The sequence below is a fragment of the Podarcis filfolensis genome (genome assembly GCF_964270895.1).
Source record: "Podarcis filfolensis genome assembly, chromosome: 4".
Lineage (NCBI taxonomy): Eukaryota > Metazoa > Chordata > Lepidosauria > Squamata > Lacertidae > Podarcis > Podarcis filfolensis.
In genome coordinates, this window is record NC_139607.1 from 98715958 (window position 1) to 98743455 (window position 27498).

At 42.8% G+C, this 27498-nt stretch overlaps 1 protein-coding gene across 1 annotated transcript in view; it reads left to right on the forward strand.

Moving 5' to 3' along the window:
- Window positions 1-27498, forward strand: part of LOC310760670 (uncharacterized protein) — a 75866-nt gene that overhangs the window by 20872 nt on the left and 27496 nt on the right. The window contains exons 3-7 of the mRNA XM_083609577.1: window positions 81-162; window positions 447-529; window positions 1476-1602; window positions 23736-25067; window positions 25739-25908. Coding sequence (XP_083465703.1) covers window positions 81-162; window positions 447-529; window positions 1476-1602; window positions 23736-25067; window positions 25739-25908 — 1794 coding nt within the window. The remainder of the gene's footprint in view (window positions 1-80; window positions 163-446; window positions 530-1475; window positions 1603-23735; window positions 25068-25738; window positions 25909-27498) is intronic.

Sequence of the window (27498 nt, forward strand, 5' to 3'; positions counted from 1 at the left end):
CTCACACCCTTCAAGTCTTTGCCATTCTCTTTCTAATATTTCTCACCATTCTGTGTTTTGAATCCTTGTTTCTTTTTCAGGGAAAATATCTCTTTGCAGAAATGGACCTGGATTCCTGTGAGGCAGAGAGGCCTCCGTTGGACACCAGAGAGAGGCCACTGGGTAGGGAGGAAGGTGGTTTTCCCCCATTTGGTCTCATTCTTTTGGTTTTCCAACTCATCTGAGGGTTCTTTTCATCTTGTTTTGGCGGGAGACAGTTGGGAAGAAGGGTCCAGAGGAGGGGAGATGTATTTCTGCACCACAAACATATGAAATGGGCACAAACGTCCAAATGCTCTCAGCAGGTAAGGCTTTCTCAAAGGCCCATCTGCAGTTAGAGATGCCCTGTTTCACCTGTGAAAGAAGCCGGCACTCCTGGCATCCTGCTTACCTATTTTCTCTTGCAGGTGGCAGAAGGATGCCAGCAAGACCTCCTGATCTGTCTTTTCATGGGGGCAGAAGGGAAGCAGCAGCTGTGGAACCAGATCAGGTCAGTGGAAGCTGCCTTGTGGGGACAGAGGCTGAGGGATGGAGCAATGTCATGGACTGGTTGGGCACAGAGGAATGGTGGGAGGAAGCAGCCGGGGAACCAGGAAGGGAAGGTGGCTGAGAGCCCAAGGAGTGGAGGTGGAACAAGGATGAACGGTCAGAGGAAGAAGAGGGAGAAGCCTGGGAAGAGGAGGTGTCAGAAGCTGAAGAGGTTACAGGGCTTAGTGAGCTGGGAGACTCTGTGGCAGAATGCAGTGCAGAATCAGAGGAAGACGAGGAAGGAGGCGAGTGGGAGAGGAAGGTCGGGGGGCAGAGGTGAGTCAGGATAAGGAAAAGCCACCAGTGGCTCCCTCTCCTTTTTCCAGAAGCCCCCCCTCCCTGCTCGTCTCTCAGAGCCAGGAGACCCCGTGCAATGCAGGAATCTCTGCTAGATCATCCAAGACAGATGGCCATCCAAAACAGGCTTATTTTATTTCTAGATTGATCACTGAATGCTAAAATCGGTTTCTAAGCAGTGAACAAATCAGAACAAATAGTGGCCTGGATTCACCTAACCAGCCCCATTGGCTGCAAAATGGGGCCTGCCCACCATTCCTCCCCCTCTCCATGCCCCCATGAACTCCTGGAATTTGGCTCTAGGGCATTGGGAGGGAACTCCCCAGAACAGCTCAGGAGGAGAGGAGAAAGTGGACCCTTCCATTGGGGAAACTGGAATGCTTGCGTAGGCAGAATGAATTGGAAGATACATTGTGGAGTACCACCTATTTGCACAAAGACGAATACCCATTATTAGAACGCAGAATAAAATAAGCATCCATAATTAATATGTGCAGCAAAGCAATCCTGTTGAAACAACACCACAATTAACAGGAAGGACACAACAGAGCATTGTGTAGCAGATCATATTTCTGCTGTCTCAGAGGAGGACATTTCCCTTTTTCTTTTAGGGTCCAGTGTGCTTTGAAGATGTTGCTGTTCGTTTCACAGATGAGGAGTGGGTGTTCCTGGATCCTGACCAGAGAGCTCTGCAAAAGGACGTCATGGAGGAGAATCCTGGGATTGTGACCTCTCTTGGTAAGGCTCCCTGTGGGATCGTCGTATTTGCTGGAACTTCAAAAAATACCTCTATGTGAACAACCTCATATATTTTCACAGAGCTCAACAGCACCCCCTCTAACACCTGGGAACCTAACATCCCTACAATAAAGAGTCAATTAGAGTTTTTTCTTTGAACAATCTTCCTCAGATTATTCCTTTTTCTACCATGATTGAGCTGCTGTGAACTTCCCAGGCCATCTAAAATGTCAGCTTCAGAATTGTTAGGAAAGATAAGTAGCGTCAGGTTTTCTGTTTTTGTTTTTGCTCCTGTCAGTCTTGGGTTGACCAAAGAGACGACTGGCAGTGAAGCTCAGGTGCTGCCAGCAAGAGAAGAAGCAGGCCTAGGGAGAGGAGAGTTAGCAGCGGAAGGCAGAGAGGAGGGAGAGAGAAACTCATCTGAGCTCTGAACAAAGGGGAGAAGAAAAAGAGAGACAGAGTGACAGACAGCTGTGTGAGAGCAATAGGAGTGAGTCAGACATTGGAATGCAGGAAGCATTCTCTGCCAAATCTCGTAGGATCTGAGCACAAAAGATACTGGAAGAGAAGGTGGGGGCTTCCGTGCTGGGGAAGGGGGTGGAGCTCAGTCTGGGCAACTCCATCTTGTGGGGAGGACGATGAGTAGAGGAGCTCCGTCCAAGTTTGTTGTTTTAGCAATAAATCCGAAATAATTAACAGCCAGAGTCGTCTCACGTTTGTGGGAGAGACCAAGCCATAAGAAGGACTGACATTGGAGATGGAGGGGATGCCATGACTGGGCCAAACAAAATCCATCCCAGAGAAGAGCTAGGCTTATGGAATCTCAGGTACAGTGGTGCCTCGCAAGACGAAATTAATTCGTTCCGTGAGTCTTTTCGTCTTGCGATGCTTTTCGTCTTGCAGAGCACGGTCAGTCGCAACTGCACCTCTTCAAGCGGTTTTAAGAAAAAGGAAACAAACTCGCAAGACATTTTCGTCTTGCGAAGCAAGCCCATAGGGAAAATGGTCTTGCGAAGCAGCTCAAAAAACGAAAAACTCTTTCGTCTTGCGAGTTTTTCGTCTTCCGAGGCATTCGTCTTGCGAGGTACCACTGTAGTAGTAGCAGTGATGATGATGATACAGTGGTACCTCGGTTTACAAAATTAAGCTTTTCCAGAACGGGTACCACTGTAGTAATAATAATAATTTTTATTTCTACGCTGCCCATAATAATAATAATAATAATAATAATAATAATAATCTGATTCCAGATAAAAAGAACATTAACTTTAAAATGAACAACTTCTACTAGTGGCCAAAATTGTGGAAACCTTTTATGAAAAGTGTATTTCTGAGGTTTGATGGCTCATAACTCCACCTTTGTGTGGAATAATGCCATAAAATTATATAGCAATGGAAAGATAATTTAATGAAGAATGTAATGCAATGACTTTTATGAAGGAGTATTTATTAGAACAGCAGTCATAAAGAAAAAACGTGAAACCTTTGGTAACCATTGGTAACCTTACGGCCTTACAACACCTTCCCATGAAGTGAATCAAGTTTTTAGTTCTGCAGTTGTAATAATGTGAAACGAAGACTGAATTATTGCCTCTGTTGATTGGGCTTTATTGCTGGGTTGCCTCTGTTTAAAATGTTTCTTTAGTCGACTGCATAGATTTCCAATTGGGTTAAAGTTTTGGCTATTCCCAGGCCATTCCGGCAGTGGAATGGGATTATCTTGAAAGCACTTTTTCAACACAGCAGCAACATGACATGGAGCTGAATCTTGTTGAAGTAGAAAACAAACAAACAAACAAACAAACAAATATAAATGCTTCAGTATCTGGGTAAAGATCACCTGCGGAACGCTTCAGTTTGGGCTCAAGCTTTTCGTTTATGTATTTGGGGGGGTGTTTAAAGTCCAGTCGCGAACGACTCTTGGGTTGTGGCGCTGCAGTATTGGTGTTAAATAAGTAATGATCAGACGAAAGGCATCCTGGAAAAAGGAGATTGATCTGTGTGTGCAGCTGGTCTCCTGGAGAGCCACCAAGGTCACCTTGCATGACCCTGAAAGGCTGATGGAATGTAAGAACCTAAGAATGCAAGAGTCTTGCTGGATCCATATAGGTCCATATGAGGTCCATATAGTTCAGCATCCTGGTCTCATCTCAGGGACCAACCAAATGCCCCAATGGGATGCCCATTTGAGATTCCCAGCAAGTGGCATTCGGAAGCATATTGCCTCATGCAGCGGAGGTCCAACACTGTAGTCCTACAACAGCCATGCAAGGTGGGCCAGAGCCCTTGGTCTGGATAGAGGCAGAGGTTTAAAGCCCCCAGCCCTTCACACTAGCTTCTGTGATAAGAATTTTAAGGTCTTAAAGGTAAAGGGTGTCGGAATCTAAGCCTACTAGTCAGAGGAATTTGGCCACTCTCCAGGTGCCCGGCTTGGATTCCTTGTTGATCTCCCCCGTCTCGGCTCCCGGCAAGACAAGGCCAGATCTCTATCGGCCGATCCTTCTCACGAACGTGAGAAGAACACAACCACTCCTCCCCCATCCCCAGGGAGGGGAGAGAGACAGACAGAAATGTATTTACATGCCTTTATTTCTGTCTTTCCAGCAGTGCAGAGAAAACATGTCTGCACTCTCTTTACATCAATAGCAGAGAGAGAATAACTCCACGCATGTACTTCTGGTACAGGGTCATGTGACACTCTGAGCTAACATCCGGTGCTCAGTGCATAGAATAGACTGTCCCTTGTTCCCACGGTACAGTCCCAAAACATCAACATCCTGTTTGGCTTTCCAGCCATCTGGAGCACTCAGCAGCATTGCTCCTTTTTCGTAACAACCTCCCCCAAAAGAATCAATGCGTGTTGCAGCAAGCAAAGCGTGATCCAGAGAAGAAAACAAACAGTTGTTATACACATAACACTCCCCTGTTGTTTCAGTTCCACCCTTGGAACTACCCGCCACTGGTTTCCCCAGTGTACCTCTCTGGTTGTCTGGCTTCCAAGGAATGAGTGCATCTGCATTACCTTGGCTAGCAACTCTCTGTTGTGTCTTTGCCTCTGACCTAGACACAGTTCCAACCTGTCCTCGGTTGTTTACAACAGCAACACATGCAACAGCTAAGTTAGCATACTCTTCTGAGTACCTTTTGGGTGGTTCACCCTTTGTAACTCTCTCAGACCTGCGTAAGAGGTGCTGATCCTCTCTGCTCACTGGTTCTGTCTCAGTACTCTTAGGAGAACCGGTTCCAATAGTAAACAGTGGTTCATCCTTCACCTGTGAAGGTCTATCCATTGTGTGAGATTTCCTCTCAATGACTGTGACAACCGAGCTCTCTGAGCTATCACTGTCGCTCTCAGTACCACTGTACTCTGTGAAATCATCATCATCATCTGAATCGTCCTCTGTGGGAAATGTGTGTACTATCACTCTCTCCTGTTCAGGAGCACTCTCTAGAAACTTTGTGAGAATCACCTGACCAGATTCAGACAAAATCTGAGCACTCTCTAGAAACTTTGTGAGAATCACCTGACCAGATTCAGACAAAATTACTCTGTAGAGACCCTTTTCATATCCCACAAAAATGCCTCTGGCATTCTTTACTCCACCTGGAGTTTCTGTCCTCACATGAGACCCAAAAACCTTGAAATGGGCAACAGAAGGTTTTCTCTGGAATAGTTTCTCAAAAGGAGAACTTCCCAACTCTTTCGAAACCTTTCTCACCCACGCATAACAATACGACATGAGTGACTCCGCCCAGAACTCATGTGGCAGATGTGAACTAAGCAATTGCGCATTCATCCCCTTTTGCAATTCTTTGTTCACCCGTACACAGACACCCCTGTTCCACGCTTCCGCTGAAACAGCAACCTTGTGTCTTATCCCTTTCTTCTGCAGGAACCTCTGGAAATCCTGTAAAAGAAAAATTTGCTTCTCATCTGTGAAAAGACAATCAATGTTAGCATCATGCACATTTTTAACCTTGTCACAAAACTCCTGAAACCTTTCCAAGGCTTCCTGTGGCCTCTTTAACACATAAATCCAGACAAAGTTAGAGAAATGATCCACACACACAAGATAAAATCTTGCATTGCCTCTAGATGGTTCTAGAGGACCAATCACATCAGCATACACCCGCTGAAACTCTCTGTCGACCCTGGCCACCTTCTTGGCGCTCGTTTTGGTCACACCTGCAAGAGAAATCAAGTTAGACTCAGAATTACATTCCATGTAATCACTTTGCTCAAAAGTCAACAAATACAGTCCATCTTTCTCTCTGGCAGAAAGATACAACTCCCCATCTTTGAAGATCTTGCAGCTCTTATCATCATAGGACAGTCTCAGTCCTTTCTTTGCAATCTGCGAAACACTCAGCAGATTGAACTTCAATTCAGGAACCAAGTAAACATTGTGTATAGTCAGGTTCAGACTCTTAAGATACACAGTTCCAACTCCGGTCGCCTCCAGCTCCTGACCGTTGGCTAGTTTCACAGCGAAGCTTTGCTTCTTAAACGTTGAAAAGAGCGCTCTGTGTGGGGACATATGAACAGAACAGCCCGTATCGATTATAAACGAGTTTCCAACATCTGGCGTGGTTCCTTTCGCCATCAGGGCCTTTGCAGGTTTCACCGAAGACTTGGTATGACCTTTGCCTGCTGCCTCAGGCTTTGCTGAGCGGCCCTTAGCTCCTGTTGGCTGGCGTGGCTTCTTGCAGTTCCGCTGAAGATGCCCAGCCTGTCCACAATTGTAACATCGGACAACGTTCAAAGCTACAACCATCCTCCAGTAGCAACATCAGTGGGGGAATTAGAACTCCGTTCCTCCGTCCCCCTGTCCTTCACCTCCAGTGCAGCAAGCCTGTCATGTTCATTCAAAACAATGGCAGACACCCTCTCCGCGGTCAATTCGTTCACCGGAAGGGAACCAAGCTGACTGGCAACCGTTTTGTAAGTCCGATTTAAGCTGTTTATCATCATGAAGCAAAACACTTCCTCCTGCAGACGGAAATTGCGTTCCACCATCTGTTGGCACAGATATTTCATTTCCGTCAGGTGCGCTTGAACATCTCCATCAGGCGCAAGCCTCAGATTGGTCAGCTTTTCAAAATACAGTAACGCTGAAGAACCTGCATCCCTCTGGTGTGTTCTACGCAGCGTTTCCCAAATCTCACGTGCGTATTCCAAATCCTGAATATGCACAAGTTGATCATCCGAGACACACAGAATTATAGCCGTCCTGGCCTTCACATTCTGTGATTCCCAACCTCGCGTTGGTGCTTGAGGGATTGGGTTCTCAATCACCCCAAAAAGCCTCTGATTCTGCAGCAGGGCCTTCATCTTTACAGACCAAGATGAATAATTGTCATTGGTCAGGGGAGGCGGGTAAGGCAAGCCTCCCCCCTTCTTGGCATCCATTTTGAATCCAAGTCTCAGCTTTCACTCTCAAGCCTGTAAAACCCAAAAGTCTCTTTTGAGTTGTTTACAGCCTCTCTCAGGCAGGCAAACTGTTTCAAAGTCCTTGCAAAGAAGCGAAGACAAAACAACTCTCGCTCTCACTGAGCCAGCCCCAGGTGTCAGTAACTTTCCACTGTACTGACCGTCGTTGCTTAGCAACTGTGCATACCTTACTTCTTTATCTTGCCACAAGTATGCCTGGTATGCAAGCCTTTGCTCTCAGAGCTGTTTTTCCAAACGCAGCTCTTGTGAACCAGAGAATAAATCAATCTGCATTCACACTTTCAGCCCGATATTCAGCATACCTTTTTGGGGCTCCGATGCTTGGAAAACACCCCCTCTTGGTGTCCAGCCGTCTGTTCAGCTTCTGGCTGCAATGCAGACGTTATCTTCTTTCCTTGGTGCAGAGGATGGCACACGATCCATCAACCTCTCACCTCTCATGCTGATTCCCATGGATCAGATAACCAGCGGCGTCTGCTACCATATGTCGGAATCTAAGCCTACTAGTCAGAGGAATTTGGCCACTCTCCAGGTGCCCGGCTTGGATTCCTTGTTGATCTCCCCCGTCTCGGCTCCCGGCAAGACAAGGCCAGATCTCTATCGGCCGATCCTTCTCACGAACGTGAGAAGAACACAACCACTCCTCCCCCATCCCCAGGGAGGGGAGAGAGACAGACAGAAATGTATTTACATGCCTTTATTTCTGTCTTTCCAGCAGTGCAGAGAAAACATGTCTGCACTCTCTTTACATCAATAGCAGAGAGAGAATAACTCCACGCATGTACTTCTGGTACAGGGTCATGTGACACTCTGAGCTAACATCCGGTGCTCAGTGCATAGAATAGACTGTCCCTTGTTCCCACGGTACAGTCCCAAAACATCAACATCCTGTTTGGCTTTCCAGCCATCTGGAGCACTCAGCAGCATTGCTCCTTTTTCGTAACAAAGGGAACCCTGACCATTAGGTCCAGTCGTGACCGACTCTGGGGTTGTGGCACTCATGTCACTTTATTGGCCGAGGGAGCCGGCGTGCAGCTTCCGGGTCACGTGGCCAGCATGACTAAGCCGCTTCTGGCGAACCAGAGCAGGGCACCAAAACACCGTTTACCTTCCCGCTGGAGCGGTACCTATTTATCTACTTGCACTTTTACGTGCTTTCGAACTCCTAGGTTGGCAGGAGCTGGGACCGAGCAACGGGAGCTCACTCCGTCGTGGGGATTCGAACCGCTTACCTACTGATTGGCAAGTCCTAGGCTCTGTAGTTTAGACCACAGCGCCACCCGCTTCCCATTTTGGGGGCATTTACATTCCCATTAATGACGCAAATTCTGCCCACACCTTTTGCTGCCATAGAACCCCAGATCATCACACTATCTGGGTGTTTCACGGTTGGTGTAATGCAAGTAGCATGTAAATCTTCTCTGATTCTTCTCCTCACGTATTTCATGCCATCACTACCAAGCAAGGAGATTTGGGTCTCATCCCTCCAAATAACACTGTCCCATTGTTCCGCTGTCCAGTTAACATGGGTTTAATGTTTTCAAGCTTTGCTTGAGAGATAACAATGGCTTTTTCCTTTGAATTCTAGCCTTAGACCAGTCCTTGCACTCAGCTTCACATTACATTGCACCATGTCATCTTGTATACACCCAGATGATATTCTTCTGTCATGTAGTGACAGTCTCTCCATTCTTTGATCGTCACTTGCCTTTGTGCACCTTTTCCTGCCTTAACCAGTCTGATTTTGTAGTGACTGAGTCTCCTTATACCTCTTCAAAAATATAGAAATGCCAGCTTTGGTTAAGTTTTTCCCAATTTTTCATCCAATTTCTTCATAACTGTAGCCTTGTTCACTTAATAGTACTATTTTACATTGCTTTCTGGGTGACCAGTCAACTCTTTGTGCCATTTCTATAATTTTATTATGTTTTTCAACCTCACTAAATGAAAGAAGACAGAAAACCAACCAATTTGTTAGCAATCACGTAACACACTGACAAAAGTCAACCTAAGCAAGTTGTGCTTCCTTTTTCTGGTTATTGTTCTATAATGTTTTATAGAATATGGATAATTGAACAAACTTTGTAGAATTGCATTCTTGATTAAATTATCTTTCCATTGATATATAATTTTATAATATTACTCCAAAAAAAAAAGGTCTGTTATGAGCCATCAATCCTCTGAAATACACTTTTTTCCAAAAGGCTTCCACAATTTTGACCACTACTGTATATAAAACAAAGCAACATTCAACAACTCATCAGAATCTAATAATAAATATGTTGGTTAACGACAAGCAACACAGGTAATGAACACACACCCAACTTGAAGCGCAGCATAAATTAATAATGCAGAGTTTTTAAGTGAAAGAATAAGAGCTTTACTGAGTTAAAATGAACTTCTTCATAAAAATATGGTTCCAAACAGTTTGACTGAGATTACATACTGACTCTGCTCACAACTGAGGCAGACAGACTCTGACTGAAATCTTACAGAGAACACAGAGAGAAAATGGCTGCTAAGTCACATGTCAGAGTGACTCAACAGTTAGCAGTTAGGCCTGAATGACTTTAGCAGGCCCAAATGATTGTGCAGTCCTAGCACTTCCCAGCCTGCTTTGCTGCTTCTGCTCTCATGTGTCTTTGTCACATGACACTCCCCCAAAGACCTAGAGAGCAGAAGCATAAACATGAAAAATTAACTTATTCATATACTTTGTCCACAAGATTCAGCTTTGCAATCAATTCAACATGTTGCACCCTAGGGAACATGTTTTGTAAATAAATCAGACAAATTATCCTGTGATTGACAATAAACCAACTTAATCACATTACATTGTATATAGTCTTTAACATTGCAAAATTTGGTGGCCATGTGTTTTGCACATGCTGAAGTGTTCCCTGAATTAGCGATTGTGATACCAGCTTGATTATCCTCATAGATTGTCACAGGCTGTTGCACTTCATATCCCAAATCATTTAATACCTGGATGTACCATGTGACTTCGTCACACGCTTCAGATAATGCAGAAAATTCTGCCTCACACGTAGATGTGGCAACAAAACCTTGGTTTTTGGATTTCCAACCAATTAGTGAATTTCTAAACATGACCACTAGACCGCTGGTTGATTTTCTTGTGGGTGGACAATTTGCGAAGTCACTGTCCACAAACACCTGCAAATCACTTGAATTAGATGCAGATAATTTTATACACTTACTCTGTGTACCCTTCAGGTATCTCAGTATTCGCTTCACAGCAGCCCAATCATTTACACTACGCTTACTCACTTTTCTGCTTAGAATACCTACACAAAATGAAATATCAGGCCTTGACCATTGGCTCAGGTACAGAAGAGATCTCATTACCGATTGGTATAAATCTGGTTGATCAAACAAAACATCACTTTCAGTCTTTTGAAAATCTACAGTCATAGGGGTTTGCACAGTATTACAATCCTGCATTTCTAGCTGTTCAAGCAGACCTTTAATCTTTTCTCTTGGCATATTAAGAAACTTCCATCTGCTTCTCTGCATATTTGGACCCCTAAATAGTGACTTATTGGTCCTAGGTCTTTCAGTTTGAAATGTTTTTCTAACTGATTTGCTATCTTTGGAATTTTACCTGTGGAACTACCTGCCACCATCAAGTTATCTACAAAGATCAAAACCAATATGTAATTGTCGACTGATCCTCTTGTATATAAGCAAGGGTCAGCAATACTTTTAAATCCAAGATTTGAGTTGTGTGTTTATACAATCGTTCCAGCATTTAGCACTTTGCTTAAGACCATAGACAGCTTTGTCTAATTTCACACCAAATCATTCTCCTCCTCAAACCCTGGGGGTTGTCCCATGTATATCATCTAGTCCAGAGGAGCATTTAGATATGCAGAAGTAATATCATAATGACTCACTTCCAATTTCTTGTCGGCTGCAACAGACAAAACAAGCCTCACTGATTCTGCCTTGGCAGTGGGCGCAAAAAGCTCACCATAGTGAATTCCTGGTTTTTGTGCAAAACCTTTTGCTAGCAGTCTAGCTTTAAAACTTGTGTCACCAGACACCTGAATCTTCCTTTTAAAGACCCACCTGCTAGAAATTCACTTTTCACCTGGTGGCAATTTGGTTAGTGTGTAAACCTTATTTTCTTTGAATGATCTCAACTCTTCTTTCATGGCGTCAAACCATTGGGTTTGTTCCTTAGAAGGTAGTTTCAGAACTTGAGCAAAGTCCTGCAGCTCTGTACAATTAACATGACACCCTTTTGTTGCACCAAAAGTCAATTTATCTGGAGGGATACCCTTGGTAGTCCGTGTGGACCTCCTAGGAATAATCACTGGGCTTTCCTTCTCTTGTTGCTCCTCCAGTTCATCATTTTGTTGTTCCTCTGATTCACTGCTTGTGCCACTTTCCAAAGTGTCAGTGTCTGAGGGCAAATTTCCCCCACTTTCTAGCCTTTCCTCAGCAACTGGCTGCCTGAGAGGCTCCTGTGGCTGTACTGAGAGAGGAATTAAAATACTAGGATTGGCATGAACCTGTTCCCACCTATCCTGTTCAGCAAATTCAGCAATTTGTGAAATGACTACTCGGCCACGTCCCAAAGCAAAACGATAATGCCTGCTAGAATAGCCCTGATAGCCAATGAAACGTAGCTTTCTGGTTTTAGGCTCACCTTTGCGTCTCAGAGACTTGGGGATATGAACAAAAGCCCAACTCCCCCACACGTGTCAACCTCTGTAATCCGGTTCCTTCCCAAAAAGCATTCTGTAGGGAATATCACCAGTGGCAGTAGTGAAAGTATGGTTCACTAGAAAATTTGCAGGCAGGAGAGCTTCTCTCCAGAGCTTTGCATCATTTTGATGCAATCCAGCATCAGTTAACAAGCTGTCCTTTACAATTTGTTGTCAGCATCGCCCTTGAGCCAGTGTCACCAACTGGACTCATCCACTTCAGCCCCGACTGGGCTAGGCGAGCTGGGTAGCACTTCCAGAGACCACCTTCTGCACAGGAACAGGTCAACGTGCTGTGGACTCACAGCTTGGAGTTGTGAGCACCGGATTCACTTCCACAAGAAGATAGTTGTCACACAGCAGAGTCTAGCAGAGCATATAAACGACTCGGAGAGCAGCTCTGTAGAATATCTTCTTTATTCTATAACTACAACTATAATACACAACTATATACAGAGCTAAATAGGTCTAAGCATAAATGAATGCTGCACTGCACTGAGTGTCTGCAGTTGCTCTTAGCAGCAACCTTATCTATACACACGATCTCTAACACTCAGTCTCTCTCTCTCTCCGACACTGACTGACTGACACTTTGATGTGGTGCTGGAGCGGAATAAGTAGAGAGGAGAAAACCGCCCCTCCTCTCTGGAGAATCAGCAGAGAACATCAGCAGATTCTTGGATATGGGAGGGGTGAAATCTCCTCATCCTCCCCCATTTCATCCGACCATTCAAGAATCTAAACATAACTGTAATTTACACACACACTCCAAAAGTTGTTCTCTGCTTACAACCTTTGTTAACATATCTGCAGGTATCTCTCTCCCCCTTTATCTAAGACACTTTTACCACATCCTTAAACAGTTACTGCAACCACTCTGTGTCTATCAGGAAAGAGTTGAAACACAAACCTCAATCTGTAATTCACACAAAATACACATTGTGAATATACAAACGAATAAGCAGCTTCTAGAAAAATTCTTCCTACATGTTTCTTCCTCTCAGATACAAATTGACATTATTAATTGGGCAGATTTGAACAAACCACTTTTGTACTCAAACACACGCTTTCCTTCAAATACCAGGTAAGGAAATAAATGCAGCGTTTTGTGCTATTACTGCTCTCAGCACACTTCATGCTTGGTTTAAAAACCACATCAGAGTTGCTCGTGACTGCAGCCTTTGCAAACTCTTCAGAAAACCTTTTTGGTAGCACACCTTTGGTTGTTCTTTCGGATCTGCGCAAAACTCTCTGATCCTCTTGTTCTGGTGCTTCCTCCTCTTTGGGAGAATGGGGAGCTAAAGTATATGAAGCTGCTAAGTCTGAATCTGCGTCAGACTCACCTGAGGCTTTTGGGCTCTGATAATCTGTGCCACCATCAGAAACTACACCGGCATCAGAATTATCATCAATTACAACAGCACTTGCCTCTCTCTTAACTGTCTTTGCCCCTTTTGCACCATCATCACAAATGGGATGGCTCTGAAAAATGCCAACTCTGTCCCATTGTGGAATGTCCTCAATACTCCTTGTCAACCTGATTGTTTTCGTGTCTGTGATCAGGACACGATAAGACCCTTTCTCATATCCTAGGAAAACACCATGTTCTCCACGCTTGCTCAGTTTGTCACCCTGCACCCATACCTCCGAACCAAAAATTTTAAAGTGCTTTACACATGGCTTTCTTTTGTGAGGCATCTCATACGGGGTGCAATTTACAGCAGACTGGTACCTCCTGTTATACGTGACAGAAAAATGAAAGAGCTTCGGCCCAATAGAGATTGGGCAGCCCCGAATCATGTAACAGCATTCTGATTCCTTGCTGCAGGGTGTGGTTTACTCTCTCACATAAACCATTCTGCCAGGGTGATTTGGGCGTGGCAGTCCTATGCTCAATGCTCTGTTCAGAAAGAAAAGTCTCAAACTCTTCTGAACAAAATTCACCTCCCCTGTCACTGAAAAGACAATGTACATTCTCACTATGTACATTCCTAAGCCATTTACAAAACTGGCAAAACTTAGTAAAGGCTTCAGACTTTTTCTGCAACATATAGACCCATACATATCTTGAATAGGAGTCTATCAACACCATGAAAAACCTCGAATTGCCTCTAGAGAGCGCTAGAGGCCCCACTAGGTCTGCATGAATGACTTCGTATGGTTTCTTGGCTTCTCTCCCAGACTCTGTACCTTTGGGAGCTTGCCTTGCCTTACTCTCAGCGCAAGAAACACATTTCATATGATAGGGACATTCCTTCAATTTCATACCCTCAACCATATCATGCATTTTTGCCATAGCCTGAAAATTCAAATGACGATAAACGCGGTGGTAATAATGAATACATTGGTCATGCAACTTCTCATTCTTATCAACAGAGATATTGCAACACTCTTTCTCAGTTGCTTTTGCAGTACCTGTAACAAAAGGCAATTGGTACAAACCATTTACACATTTTGCATACAGAATGAGCTTGCCATCTCGACAAATTTCACAACGAGATTTAGCAAACACCACCTTAAACCCTTGACGATCAAGCTGGGAAACACTCAAAAGATTGTCCTGAAGATGAGGAGCAAACAGGACATTCTTAATTGTAGCATTCAGGCTCCTTAAAAACACAGTTCCCTTAGCCAAACTCCTGAGAACAGTCCCATCTGCTTGATGAATTTCTATCTTGCTTCTCAAGCTGAACAAAGAGACTTTCATTTTTGGCCACGTGGTTGGAGCAGCCAGAGTCGACCACGAAGAAACTCCGTCCACGTTGATTGGAACAGCGAGAGATCAAAGCCTTTGAAGTAGCAGGTGCTTGGGAATTTCGTCCTCCTCCCCCTCTGCCTCTGAAGTTTCCCTTCTTCTTTGAAGATTTCTTGCAGCACTGGAAACTCAAATGGCCTTGTGCTCCACACGAAAAGCACCGCCTCAACTTTAGAGCTTTAACAGCAGCAGTTTCACTTTCACTTTCCCCTGCTACTGGAGACTCAGGCACATTTTCAAGCACATTTTTAACAGCACAGTCCCAGCTTTCTCTAACAGCCTGTCTGCGATCCCACTCATTCAAGAGCACGCTAGGCACATAATCTTCTGTTAGCCGGTCAGAAGGCATCGTAGAAATCTGGGCAGCTACTCCATCATAAGACTCATCTAGGCTATTTATCATCAGCATTGCAAACACAGCCTCTGAAATAGCCAGGTCTCGCTGAACAAGGTCCTGTCTGAGACGCTTTATTATTATTTTTTTTATAAGATATTTATTGAGGTTTTACAAAAAGAAAAGTTTACATAAATAAAACAAAAAATCGTGTAATAAAAAAGATACAAAAAGATACATGACAAAAGAAAAAATAAAAATACAGAATTCAAAAGACAAATAGATACAAAAAGAAATTAAAAACAAATCCGTTTTTGTAACTTTAAATTCATTTGACTTGTTTCCTTGACTCCCTCACACCTCCCCTTTTTGTATTCCCATTTAAATAATCAATCCTTACCCTCTTTCATTTATCTTAACTCTATATCTTAACATATTATAACTCTATATTTTCATCCATTTATCAATTCATTTTTGCATATTCTTATTAACTTTTGTTGCTAAATACCACTTATTTCCAATCCAAACATCATTTTAACATTCATTAATTTTACAATATTTCTGAAGGTAGTCTTTAAATTTCTTCCAGTCTTCCTCCACCAACTCTTCTACCAAGTCTCGGATTCTGCCAGTCATTTCTGCCAATTCCATAAAGTCAATCAACTTCATCTGCCACTCTTCCAGGGTGGGTAGCTCTTGTGTCTTCCAATACTTTGCAATAAGTATTCTTGCTGCTGTTGTTGCATGCATAAAGTTCTATCCTTCTTTGGCACCAATTGGCCGACTATTTCCACGAGAAAGGCCTCTGGCTTCTTCAGGAAGGTATATTTAAATACCTTTTTCATTTCATTATATATCATCTCCCAGAAAGCCTTAATCTTTGGGCACGTCCACCAAAGGTGAAAGAATTTACCTTCATTTTCTTTACATTTCCAACATTTATTATCGGGCAAATGATAGATTTTTGCAAGCTTGACTGGTGTCATGTACCACCTATATATCATTTTCATAATATTCTCTCTTAAGGCATTACATGCTGTAAATTTCATACCTGTGGTCCAAAACTGTTCCCAGTCAGCAAACATAATGTTATGACCAATATCTTGTGCCCATTTAATCATTGCAGATTTAACCGTTTCATCCTGTGTATTCCATTTTAACAGCAAGTTGTACATTCTTGAAAGTGTCTTAGTTTTGGGATCTAACAGTTCAGTTTCCAATTTTGATTTTTCCACCTGGAAGCCAATTTTTTTGTCCAAATTGTAGGCCTCTCTTATTTGATAGTAATGAAGCCAATCTCGCACTTTATCTTTTAATTTCTCAAAACTCTGCAATTTCAACTTCTCTCCTTCTTGTTCCAATATTTCCCAATATTTCGGCCATTTGGCCTCCATATTGAGCTTTTTCTGAGCCTTTGCTTCCATTGGTGACAACCACCTTGGGGTTTTATTTTCCAATAAGTCTTTGTATCTTATCCAAACATTAAACAATGCTTTTCTGATAATATGGTTTTTAAATGCTTTGTGTGCTTTAACCTTGTCGTACCACAAATATGCATGCCACCCAAAAACATTATTAAAACCTTCTAAGTCCAAAATGTCTGTGTTCTCAAGAAGCAGCCAATCTTTCTTTTTTATATATATAAATTTTTATTAATTTTCCAACATAAATTAAAACACAATACAACTGACAATACATAAACAAACAAACATATAAACACGTATAATTTCATAACCTCTTTTTCCTAAACCTTATTTCAACGACTTCCCCATACCTCCCTTTTCTGCATCCCTATTTTAAACTTTTTCAGCAACCCCTAATTTCAATAACTTATAATTCACTTTCTTTAATCTTTTTTCTCTTACCCAATTATTTATCACTGCAATTCTGTTTTACATTACCCATGACATTTTAGCACTCATTAATTTTACAACAGTTCTTAAGATAAACTTTAAATTTCTTCCAATCTTCTTCCACCGTCTCTTTTCCTTGGTCGCGGATTCTGCCAGTCATCTCAGCCAGTCCCATATAGTCTATCACCTTCGTCTGCCACTCTTCCAGCGTGGGTAGTTCTTGTGTCTTCCAATACTTTGCTAAAAGGACTCTTGCTGCTGTTGTAGCATACATAAAGAACGTTCTATCTTTCCTTAACACCAATTGGCCTACCATGCCCAGGAGAAAGGCCTCTGGTTTCTTCATGAATGTGCATTTGAGCACCTTTTTCATTTCATTATAGATCATTTCCCAGAAGACCTTAATCCTTGGGCACGTCCACCAAAGGTGGTAAAAAGTACCTTCAGTTTCATTACATTTCCAGCATTTATTATTAGGCAAATGATAGATTTTTGCAAGCTTGACTGGGGTCATGTACCACCTATAAATCATTTTCATAATATTCTCTCTTAAGGCATTACATGCCGTAAACTTTATACCGGTGGTCCATAACTGTTCCCAGTCAGCAAACATGATGTCATGACCAATGTCTTGTGCCCATTTAATCATAACTGATTTAACCATCTCATCCTGTGTATTCCATTTCAACAGCAAGTTGTACATTCTTGACAAATTCTTAGTATTGGGTTCTAACAATTCTGTTTCTAATTTTGATCTCTCCACCTGGAAGCCAATTTTCCTGTCCTGTAAGAAGCAGCCAATCTTTCAACCAGCAGAATGCTGCTGATTCATAGTAAAGTTTGAGGTCTGGCAGGGCAAATCCGCCTCTTTCCTTTGAAGAATCTGAAGAAGTGTGCATGCACACGAAAGCTCATACCAAGAACTAACTTAGTTGGTCTTTAAGGTGCTACTGGAAGGAAAAAAAAATTTTTGTTTTGACTATGGCAGACCAACACGGCTACCTATCTGTAACTCTTTCCTTTGCGTCAGTTAATATTTTAAATTTTATTCTGGGCTTCTTGCCCTGCCAGACAAATCTAGAAATGTCTCTCTGCCACTTCTTGAAACAGTCCATCTTGTCCAGAATTTGCAATGATTGAAACAAAAATAACATTTTTGGCAGTACATTCATCTTTATAGCTGCAATTCGGCCCAACAAGGAAAGCTTCAAATTTGACCATATTTCTAAGTCTTTTTTCACTTCTGTCCAACATTTCTCATAGTTATCTTTAAATAAGTTTAAGTTCTTAGCAGTCATATTAACCCCCAAATATTTAACTTTCTTAACTAATGTTAAACCTGTCTCCTTCTGAAACCTCTCTTTTTCAATCGGTGTTAAATTTTTCTCGAGAAATTTAGTTTTTAACTTGTTCAACTTAAATCCTGCCACATGACCAAATTCTTGAATCAGTTCTAATACTCTTTTCGTACTAGATTCTGGCTCCTGTAACGTTAAAACTAGGTCATCTGCAAAAGCTTTCAATTTGTATTGTTTGGCTCCGACCTGAATACCTTTAATCAGACGGTCCCTTCTAATCATATTTAATAAAACCTCCAGGACCGAAATAAAAAGCAATGGGGAATTTGGGCAGCCTTGTCGTGTACCTTTCTCTATCTTAAATTCCTCTGTCACCACGTTATTAACAATTAGTTTAGCCTTTTGTTCTGAATAAATTGCACTTATACCATTTTCAAACCCTTGACCAACCCCCATCCCCTGAAGATTTTTCTTCATAAAACTCCAAGAAATATTGTCAAAGGCTTTCTCCGCATCTATAAAAATTAAAACTGCTTTAGTATTTATGTTCACTTGCAACTTCTCCAAAATGTTAATTATATTCCTCGTGTTGTCAGACAAGTGTCTGCCTGGGAGAAAGCCGGCTTGGTCCTTATGAATCTCTTCCACTAGTACTTTTTTTAATCTATTAGCCAAAATGTCAGCAAATATTTTGTAATCCACATTAAGCAGGGATATGGGGCGGTAGTTCTTAAGTTGTGTCTTTTCAGACTCAGTTTTTGGTATAAGTGTAATGTAAGCTTCCTTCCACGACTCTGGTGCCTTTTTCCCCTCTAAAATTTCATTGCAAACCTCCTTTAGTGGCCGAATTAACCAATCTTTCAAGGATCTGTAGTATTTGGAGGTTAAACCATCTGGCCCTGGAGATTTACCCAGCTGCATATTCTGGATGGCACCTTCCACCTCCTGTTCTGTAATTTTGTGATTCAACATTGTCTTATTTTCTTGAGAGATTTTTTGTAATCCATTTGTTCTTAGAAATTGGTCTAAATCAGTCTCTTCCTGTGGCCCTTGTGTATATAGTTGTTTGAAATATCTCTGGAAGCACTTTCTAATCTCCAATGGATTCTGTATGTTCTTTCCTTCTACATCCAAATTTGTAATGGTATTTAATTTTTGTCTTTTCTTCATCTGCCAAGCTAGCAGTTTCCCACATTTATTAGCCGATTCAAATGTCTTTTGTCTCATCTGCTTGATTTTCCATTCTACTTCCTGATTTATCATTTTCATGTATTGTACTTGATATAACTTAATTTCTCTCAGAATCTCTTGCGACTTTGGTTTCGCTCTTAGTTTCTTCTCTCCTTCTTTTATTTTTTCCAAGATTTTATCTTTTTTCTCATTTTGAGTTCTCTTCTTTATTGCATTCTGTTGAATCAGAAACCCTCTCATGACCGCTTTGCTTGCGTCCCAGATTGTTCTTTTTTCAACCGTAGTATTCTAATTTATCTCAAAATAGTCTCTCAAGATTTTTTGGGCCTTCTTGGTAACCTCTTGATCTCTGAATAAGGTGTCATTCATCCTCCATCTGAAGGAACCGATTGGTGTTAGTTTCATCTCCATCTTCACCACATTATGGTCGGAGCAAGTTTTTGGGCAAATTTCCACTTTTCGAGTCTTAGGTGCCAGTCCTCTAGTTATCCATATTTGGTCAATTCTTGTCCATGTCATGTTGGCTTCAGAAAAGAATGTTCCCTCTCTTCCAAGGGGGTTCTTGGTTCTCCAAATGTCAATCAAGTCCATATTGTCAGTCAGTTCAAAAAAGGTTTTTGGTAGTCTGCCGTCTTTAGTTACCACCTGTCTCTGCGACTTGTCCATGTTTGTGGATACCACTCCATTCATATCTCCCATCATAATAATGTTATAGTCCATATAGTCAAACAATGTCTCATGCAATTTCTTGAAGAATTCAGATTTCCCCTCACTGTCTGAGACGCTTTAACTGAGATAGATGGCTAGGCAAATCACCACCTTTCTCCAACTGCAGCCTGCACAGCTTCTTGAAGAAAATCACACTGGAACCAGCATTCTGCCTCAAATGCATATCCCTCAGTTTATGCCAAACAGCTCGTGCAGTCTCTTGACCCTCTAAGTTCACCAACAAGTGGCCTGCAACACTCAAAACAATTGTCCCATGGGCTTTCATGTCTGCAGCATGCCACTCAGGCCAATCATCATCATCCTTATCGGGAGGGTCATCTTCTATAGTGAATAATAGCTTTTGCCTCTGTAAAAGCGCTTTCATCTTGACCTGCCAAACTGCATAGGTCTCAGGCATGAGGAGAGGAAAGGACAGAGCCATCTGGCCAAATGTGCATAGGCCATGTCTGCTATTACTTAGAGCAAGACACTTCCCTCGTGCAAACACAGATAAATAAAGCCTTGGACTCCTTCAGCCACTCTCTCTCCCACTCAGAGCGCAATTAACAGGCAAACAGGGACACTATCTTCTTCTCTTGGCAGTCAGCAACATACCTTCATAAATCAAGCAGCAGCAACAGCGGCAGCTTGAACACTCTGCTCCAAAACAGCTCTGCTTTTGGGCACCGCAAATTAGTCCAGCATGCAGCCTCCGTTCCGCCGTCCGGCAATCAGCAACAGAAGCCTCTGGCGACTGGGATGACTGGGACGACAGGGATGACTGGAACAATGACTGGTCAGACGACTGGGCCCATAACCGATGTCAGCATCGCCCTTGAGCCAGTGTCACCAACTGGACTCATCCACTTCAGCCCCGACTGGGCTAGGCGAGCTGGGTAGCACTTCCAGAGACCACCTTCCGCACAGGAACAGGTCAAAGTGCTGTGGACTCACAGCTTGGAGTTGTGAGCACTGGATTCACTTCCACAAGAAGATAGTCGTCACACAGCAGAGTCTAGCAGAGCATATAAATGACTCGGAGAGCAGCTCTGTAGAATATTTATTCTATAACTTTTATTCTTTATTCTATAATCTTTATTCTATAACTACAACTATAATACACAACTATATACAGAGCTAAATAGGTCTAAGCATAAATGAATGCTGCACTGCACTGAGTGTCTGTAGCTGCTCTTAGCAGCAACCTTATCTATACACATGATCTCTAACACTCAGTCTCTGTCTCCGACACTGACTGACTGACACTTTGATGTGGTGCTGGAGTGGAATAAGTAGAGAGGAGAAAACCGCTCCTCCTCTCTGGAGAATCAGCAGAGAACATCTGCAGATTCTTGGATATGGGAGGGGTGAAATCTCCTCATCTGTATGATTCCTACACGTCTCTCTGCAACTCCATTTTTCCAGGGACTATTTGGACATGTAAGACGATGCGTTATTCCATGGCGATAAGCCATACCTGGAATGATTACTTAAATATTCACCTCCTCGGTCGGTTTGGAGTTGAATAACTGGCCTTTGAAAACGTCCTTCTGCCCATACCTTCCAGGACTTAAAAGTATCAGCACATTCTGATTTGTTTCTCAATAGATATAGCCACGAATACCTTGTTTTATCATCCACAATAATTAGGCAATATCTAGATCCTCCCTCACTCTCTGGAAAAGGACCAGTTAAGTCAGAATGAACAAGTTGCAAAGCATGTATAGAAATTCTATCACTTTAACCTGTTATTGGTTGCAACTTTGATTTTGCTTGCTTGCAAATAGCACAATCAAGGTATGTGCTGCTCTGGTTAACATATAAATCTTTACATATTTTTTGCATGTTCTCCAGATATTTGAAACTTGCATGCCCCATTTTTCTATGCAAAGCATGGATGCAGTTTTTATGGGGGCAATTAGAGTTTTGCTGACATAGTTCAGTTATTAACACATCCCTTTTTCCAGCTTTAGGTCTCTCTGTGACCCCATCACTGGGCGGAGAATGCTGTAAAGAATACAAGCCATCTACCATTTTTGTAGAAGCAATTACCCCGCCCTGCTTCTTAATAAAACACTCATCACCCTCAAAAATAAATTCAAAACCAACATTTGTAAGGCATGAAATTGACAATAAAGAAAATTCTAGTTCTTCAACAAACAATACATCCCTCAATTCTGCATCTAGGCATGGCAAATAGCATGTACCTATACCTGAGATTGGGCAATGCCGCCCATCAGCAAGACAAATGCTGTCCTTGCCTTTTGGCAATTTGCTGAGTGTTGTAAAGCAGTCAGGGTTGTTCATTATGATTCTGGCAGAGCCAGTCCAAAATGTAGCCGTCTGGAAAAAAAATCTTTTCTTGTGGTGGCCGAGACGAAATGCATCCACTTTTCTGTCTCACATGGATCACTCGCTTTTCCTGGGATTTTCACACAGCAATTTTTCTTCATGTGCCCGAGCTTGCCACACCGATAGCATTTCTTTGCCAACATGGCACGATCTGTGGAGCGTTCTTCGGTCCCATCTCCTCCTGAGAATCTGGGTCTCTGGTTAGCAGGGTGACTCAAACTCCACCAGTCTGCCTTCTCACTCAGCTTTTCCACGCACTTTTCAGATTCCTCCTGTAGACAGGTTGTGACATACGCCATCGATAAATCTTCTTGCCTCATGCTTTCAAGAGAGGCTATCACAATATTAAAGCTTGGTGGGAGACTGGATAGCAGGATATAGATTTGATCCAGGTCCAGAAATCTTTTACCTCTCCTTTGCAACTAGAGGAATAATGTGCAAAGTCTGGAGGTGTGTGACTAAACATCCACCTTCAGGTAGCACAGTTCTGTACAGTCTCCTGTTGTTGTTGTTTAGTCATTTAGTCATGTCCAACTCTTCGTGACTCCATAGACCAGAGGACGCCAGGCACTCCTGTCTTCCACTACCTCCCGCAGTTAGTCCAATTATTGAACAAGCACTGTCAGACAGGTGTATCTGACGTAGACGATCCCAATATTGTTTGGCAGAGTACAAATCTGCAATGTGCAGGACCTGTGGTTCCTCTAGAGCCAACAAAATGTGCGCTCTGGCTCTATCATCTTCTTCACCTTCCTGCTCTGAGGGTTGTGGCTTCAAACCAGTTTCCACATAGTGCCAAAGTCTATCACGTTTTAGAACCAGTTCAAGCTTGAGAGCCCAAGTCAGGTAGTTCTTACCTTCAGACATTCCATCTGGGCAGTGTTGCCAAGATTAATAAACTGCGTAGGTTACTGAGCTGGCATGGCTTCTGCTCTTGCTGCATCGAGTCTGCTTCTTTGGTACGCGGTCTCACCACTGGACCTTCAGTCCCTTTGAGGTCCTCAGCGACAGTACCCTGATTCTCCAGCTTTAGCAATTCGCCATCCATAAAACACAAGGCCCATAACCTGACGCTCAGCGTAAATTAATAATGCAGAGTTTTTAAGTGAAAGAATAGGAGCTTTATTTGGTTAAAATAAACTTCTTCATAAACAACATGGTTCCAAACAGTTTGACTGAGATTACATACTGACTCTGCTGATCACAACTGAGGCATACTGACTCTGACTGAAATCTTACAGAGAACACAGAGAGAGAATAGCTGCTAAGTCACATGTCAGAGTGACTCAACAGTTAGCAGTTAGGCCTGAATAACTTGAGTAGGCCCAAATGATTGTGCAGTCCCAGCACTTCACAGCCTGCTTTGCTGCTTCTGCTCTCATGTGTCTTTGTCACGTGACACAACTCCCTTCAGTTCTTCTCTATTTATTCCTGAGGCTCTAATTTTGTCTTCATTGCAGATTGTGATGAATTGGAAATCGAGAACAAAGGTGACCACGATAAAGTCCCCATAGAGGAGAAGCCAGATAAAAATTTGGAGTGTGGAGAAAGCTGCAAACAGAACTCCCATTCCACTTCCCTTCAAAAAAATCTTATTGGAAATAAACCCTATCAGTGTGTGGAATGTGGAAAGAGCTTCAGTCAGAGCGTCAACCTTATTTCCCATCAAAGAATTCATACAGGGATGAAACCCTATCAGTGTGTTGAATGTGGAAAGAGCTTCACTGATAGCTCATCTCTCACTTCCCATCAAAGAATTCATACAGGGGCGAAACCCTATCAATGTGTGGAATGTGGAAAGAGCTTCAGTCAGGGCTCCTCTCTCACTTCTCATCAAAGAATTCATACAGGGGAGAAACCCTATCAGTGTGTGGAATGTGGAAAGAGCTTCAGTCACAAACAGAATCTCACTTCCCATCAACGAATTCATAGAGGGGAGAAACCCTATCAGTGTGTGGAATGTGGAAAGAGCTTCACTGATAGCTCCTCTCTCACCTCTCATCAAAGGATTCATACAGGGGAGAAACCCTATCAGTGTGTGGAATGTGGAAGGAGCTTCAGCCAGAGCTCCTCTCTCACTTCCCATCAAAGAATTCATTCAGGGGAGAAACCCTATCCTTGCTTTGAATGTGGAAAGTGCTTCAGTCAAAGACAGAATCTCACTTCCCATCAAAGAATTCATACAGGGGAGAAACCCTATCAGTGTGTGGAATGTGGAAAGAGCTTCACTGATAGCTCCTCTCTCACCTCCCATCAAAGGATTCATACAGGGGAGAAACCCTATCAGTGTGTGGAATGTGGAAAGAGCTTCAGTCAGAACTCCTCTCTCAGTTCCCATCAAAATATTCATACAGGGGAGAAACCTTATCAGTGTGTGGAATGTGGAAAGAGCTTCAGTAATAAGGACAGTCTTACTTCCCATCAAAGAATTCATACAGGGGATAAACCTTATCAGTGTGTGGAATGTGGAAAGAGCTTCAGCCAGAGCTCCTCTCTCACTTCCCATCAACGAATTCATTCAGGGGAGAAACCCTTTCAGTGTGTGAAATGTGGAAAGAGCTTCAGTCACAGTCAGAATCTCACTTCCCATCAAAGAATTCATACAGGGGAGAAACCCTTTCAGTGTGTGAAATGTGGAAAGAGCTTCAGTCACAGTCAGAATCTCACTTCACATCAAAGAATTCATACAGGGGAGAAACCATATAAGTGTGAGGAATGTGGAAAGAGCTTCAGTCACAGTCAGAATCTCACTTCACATCAAAGAATTCATACAGGGGAGAAACCCTATCAGTGTGTGGAATGTGGAAAGAGCTTCACTGATAGCTCCTCTCTCACTTCCCATCAAAGAATTCATACAGGAGAGAAACCATATCAGTGCTTTGAATGTGGAAAGAGCTTCAGGAATAGCTCCTCTCTCACTTCCCATCATAGAATTCATAAAGGGGAGAAACCCTATCAGTGTGTGAAATGTGGAAAGAGCTTCAGTCACAGTCAGAATCTCACTTCACATCAAAGAATTCATACAGGGGAGAAACCCTATCAGTGTGTGGAATGTGGAAAGAGCTTCAGTCACAGCTGCAGTCTCACTTCACATCAAAGGATTCATAAAGGGGAGAAACCCTATCCGTGTGCGGAATGTGGAAAGAGCTTCAGAAACAGCCGCAATCTCACTTCCCATCAAAGGATTCATACAGGGGAGAAACCCTATCAGTGTGTGGAATGTGGAAAGAGCTTCAGAAACAGCCGCAATCTCACCTCCCATCAAAGAATTCATACAGGGTAGAAACTCTATCAGTGTGTGAAATGTGGAAAGAACTTCACTGATAGCTCTTCCCTCACCTCCCATCAAAGGATTCATACAGGGGCGAAACCCTACCATTGTGTGAAATGTTGAAATAGCTTCATTCAGAGCTCCTCTCTCACCTTCCATCAAAGGATTCATACAGGGGAGAAACCCTATCAGTGTGTGGAATGTGGAAAGAGCTTCAGTCAGAGCTCCTCTCTCACTTCCCATCAAAGAATTCATACAGGGGTAAACCCTGTCAGTGTATGGAATGTGGAAAGAGCTTCAGTCACAGGCAGAATCTCACTTCCCATCAAAGGATTCATACAGAGGCGAAACCCTATCAGTGTGTGGAATGTGGAAAGAGCTTCACTGATAGCTCCAATCTCACTTCCCATTAAATATAGAACGGGATAGACAGGAAGTCCCAAGTGTTGGTACATATATGATTTTGGAATAATTTTTTGTCCTTGTTTTCTTTTTCTTTTAGCATATAAACTTTGTATACATGTTGAAAATTATAGTAAAATAAGCCTTGTGATGTAACATGATAATGTTTACCGATGTAACATAAGAACATTAATATTTTTTTTTAAAAAAGGACATCTAATGCCCTTTTAACATGTGATGTTTTGTGTTTTTATGTTGTGTTTTATGTTGTAACCATCCTGAGACCTGTGGGTGTAGGGAATAGGTGCCAACTCTTCACCCCCCCAATAAAATATTTGAGGAGGCCACCCCCCCAGGTTTTGTTTTTTTTTGGATGGAGTTACAAACTTTGTTGATCAGGGGACTGTTGTGGAAATTGTGCATCTTGATTTCAGTGAGGCTTTTGACAAAGTCCTCTGTGAGATTTATGTGAGGAAGGTGGTAAAATGTGGGCTGAATGAGATATATGTCTTAGGATATCAAACTGGGAAAGTGGATTTTAAACTGACTGAAGAGGTTTTATGCCCTTGGGAATTTGGTCTCTTAAATCTACCCCTTCGCCTTCTGTTTCCGTGCACTGCTCTGGTTCGCCAGAAGCGGCTTAGTCATGCTGGCCACATGACCTGGAAGCTGTTCGCCGGCTACGTCGGCCAATAAAGCAAGATGAGTGCCGCAACCCCAGAGTCGGCCACGACTGGACCTAATGGTCAGGAGTCCCTTTGCCTTTACCTATGCATTATAGCAGGGATGTCTAACTTCCAAGATGCTGAGATCTACTCCCAGTAATAAAAAACCTGCCAGTCATCTACCCATTGTCTTTGCCCAGAGTTGTTGAGCTTTTCTCCGGGAGCATTGACCAGAGTTGTGGATCGACCAGTAGATCGCGATTGACCTGTTGCACATGCCTCCATTCTAGGAATTTGCAAAACAGCATCAAACCTTGTGTTACATGAAATACATTCGACAAACACAAGACGTAACCGGCTGTGGATTCACATAAACAATACTCTTCTATATATTCTTATCACAATATCAAAGTTTATCTTGCACATAAACAACACATAAAATGCAATAATATAGATGGAAGTCCCAATAAATCAGTTCATTCATAAAGACCAAATGTCTGCTAGTTTCTGTTCCAAATATGCTCATAAAGTCCAAATTGGAGCCTACTACAGTTCCACAGTGTAGTAGTGTTGCACATGCCTCCATTGTAGGAACAGCATTCCTGACCCAGAATTTCACAGGAAGTCCCTACGATGATTCCCCTTTCAAACAGGATACGTGAACCTAGGCCAGCAGGGCTCTCCTCACCGGCAGACGGACAACCCCTTCCCCAAAGCCCCTCCCTCCCCCACCTCCCCATGGGGGTCCCTCCCCAGAACAGCCTCCACTGTCCGGTGCTTGGACACCTGAAGGGCGTGGAGGCCTCTCAGGGCAGCTGCCTGGCAGTTCTGCATCACCTGGAGCAAGAAATCTTGCTCTGGCTCCAGCAAAAGTCAGGCTGTCAG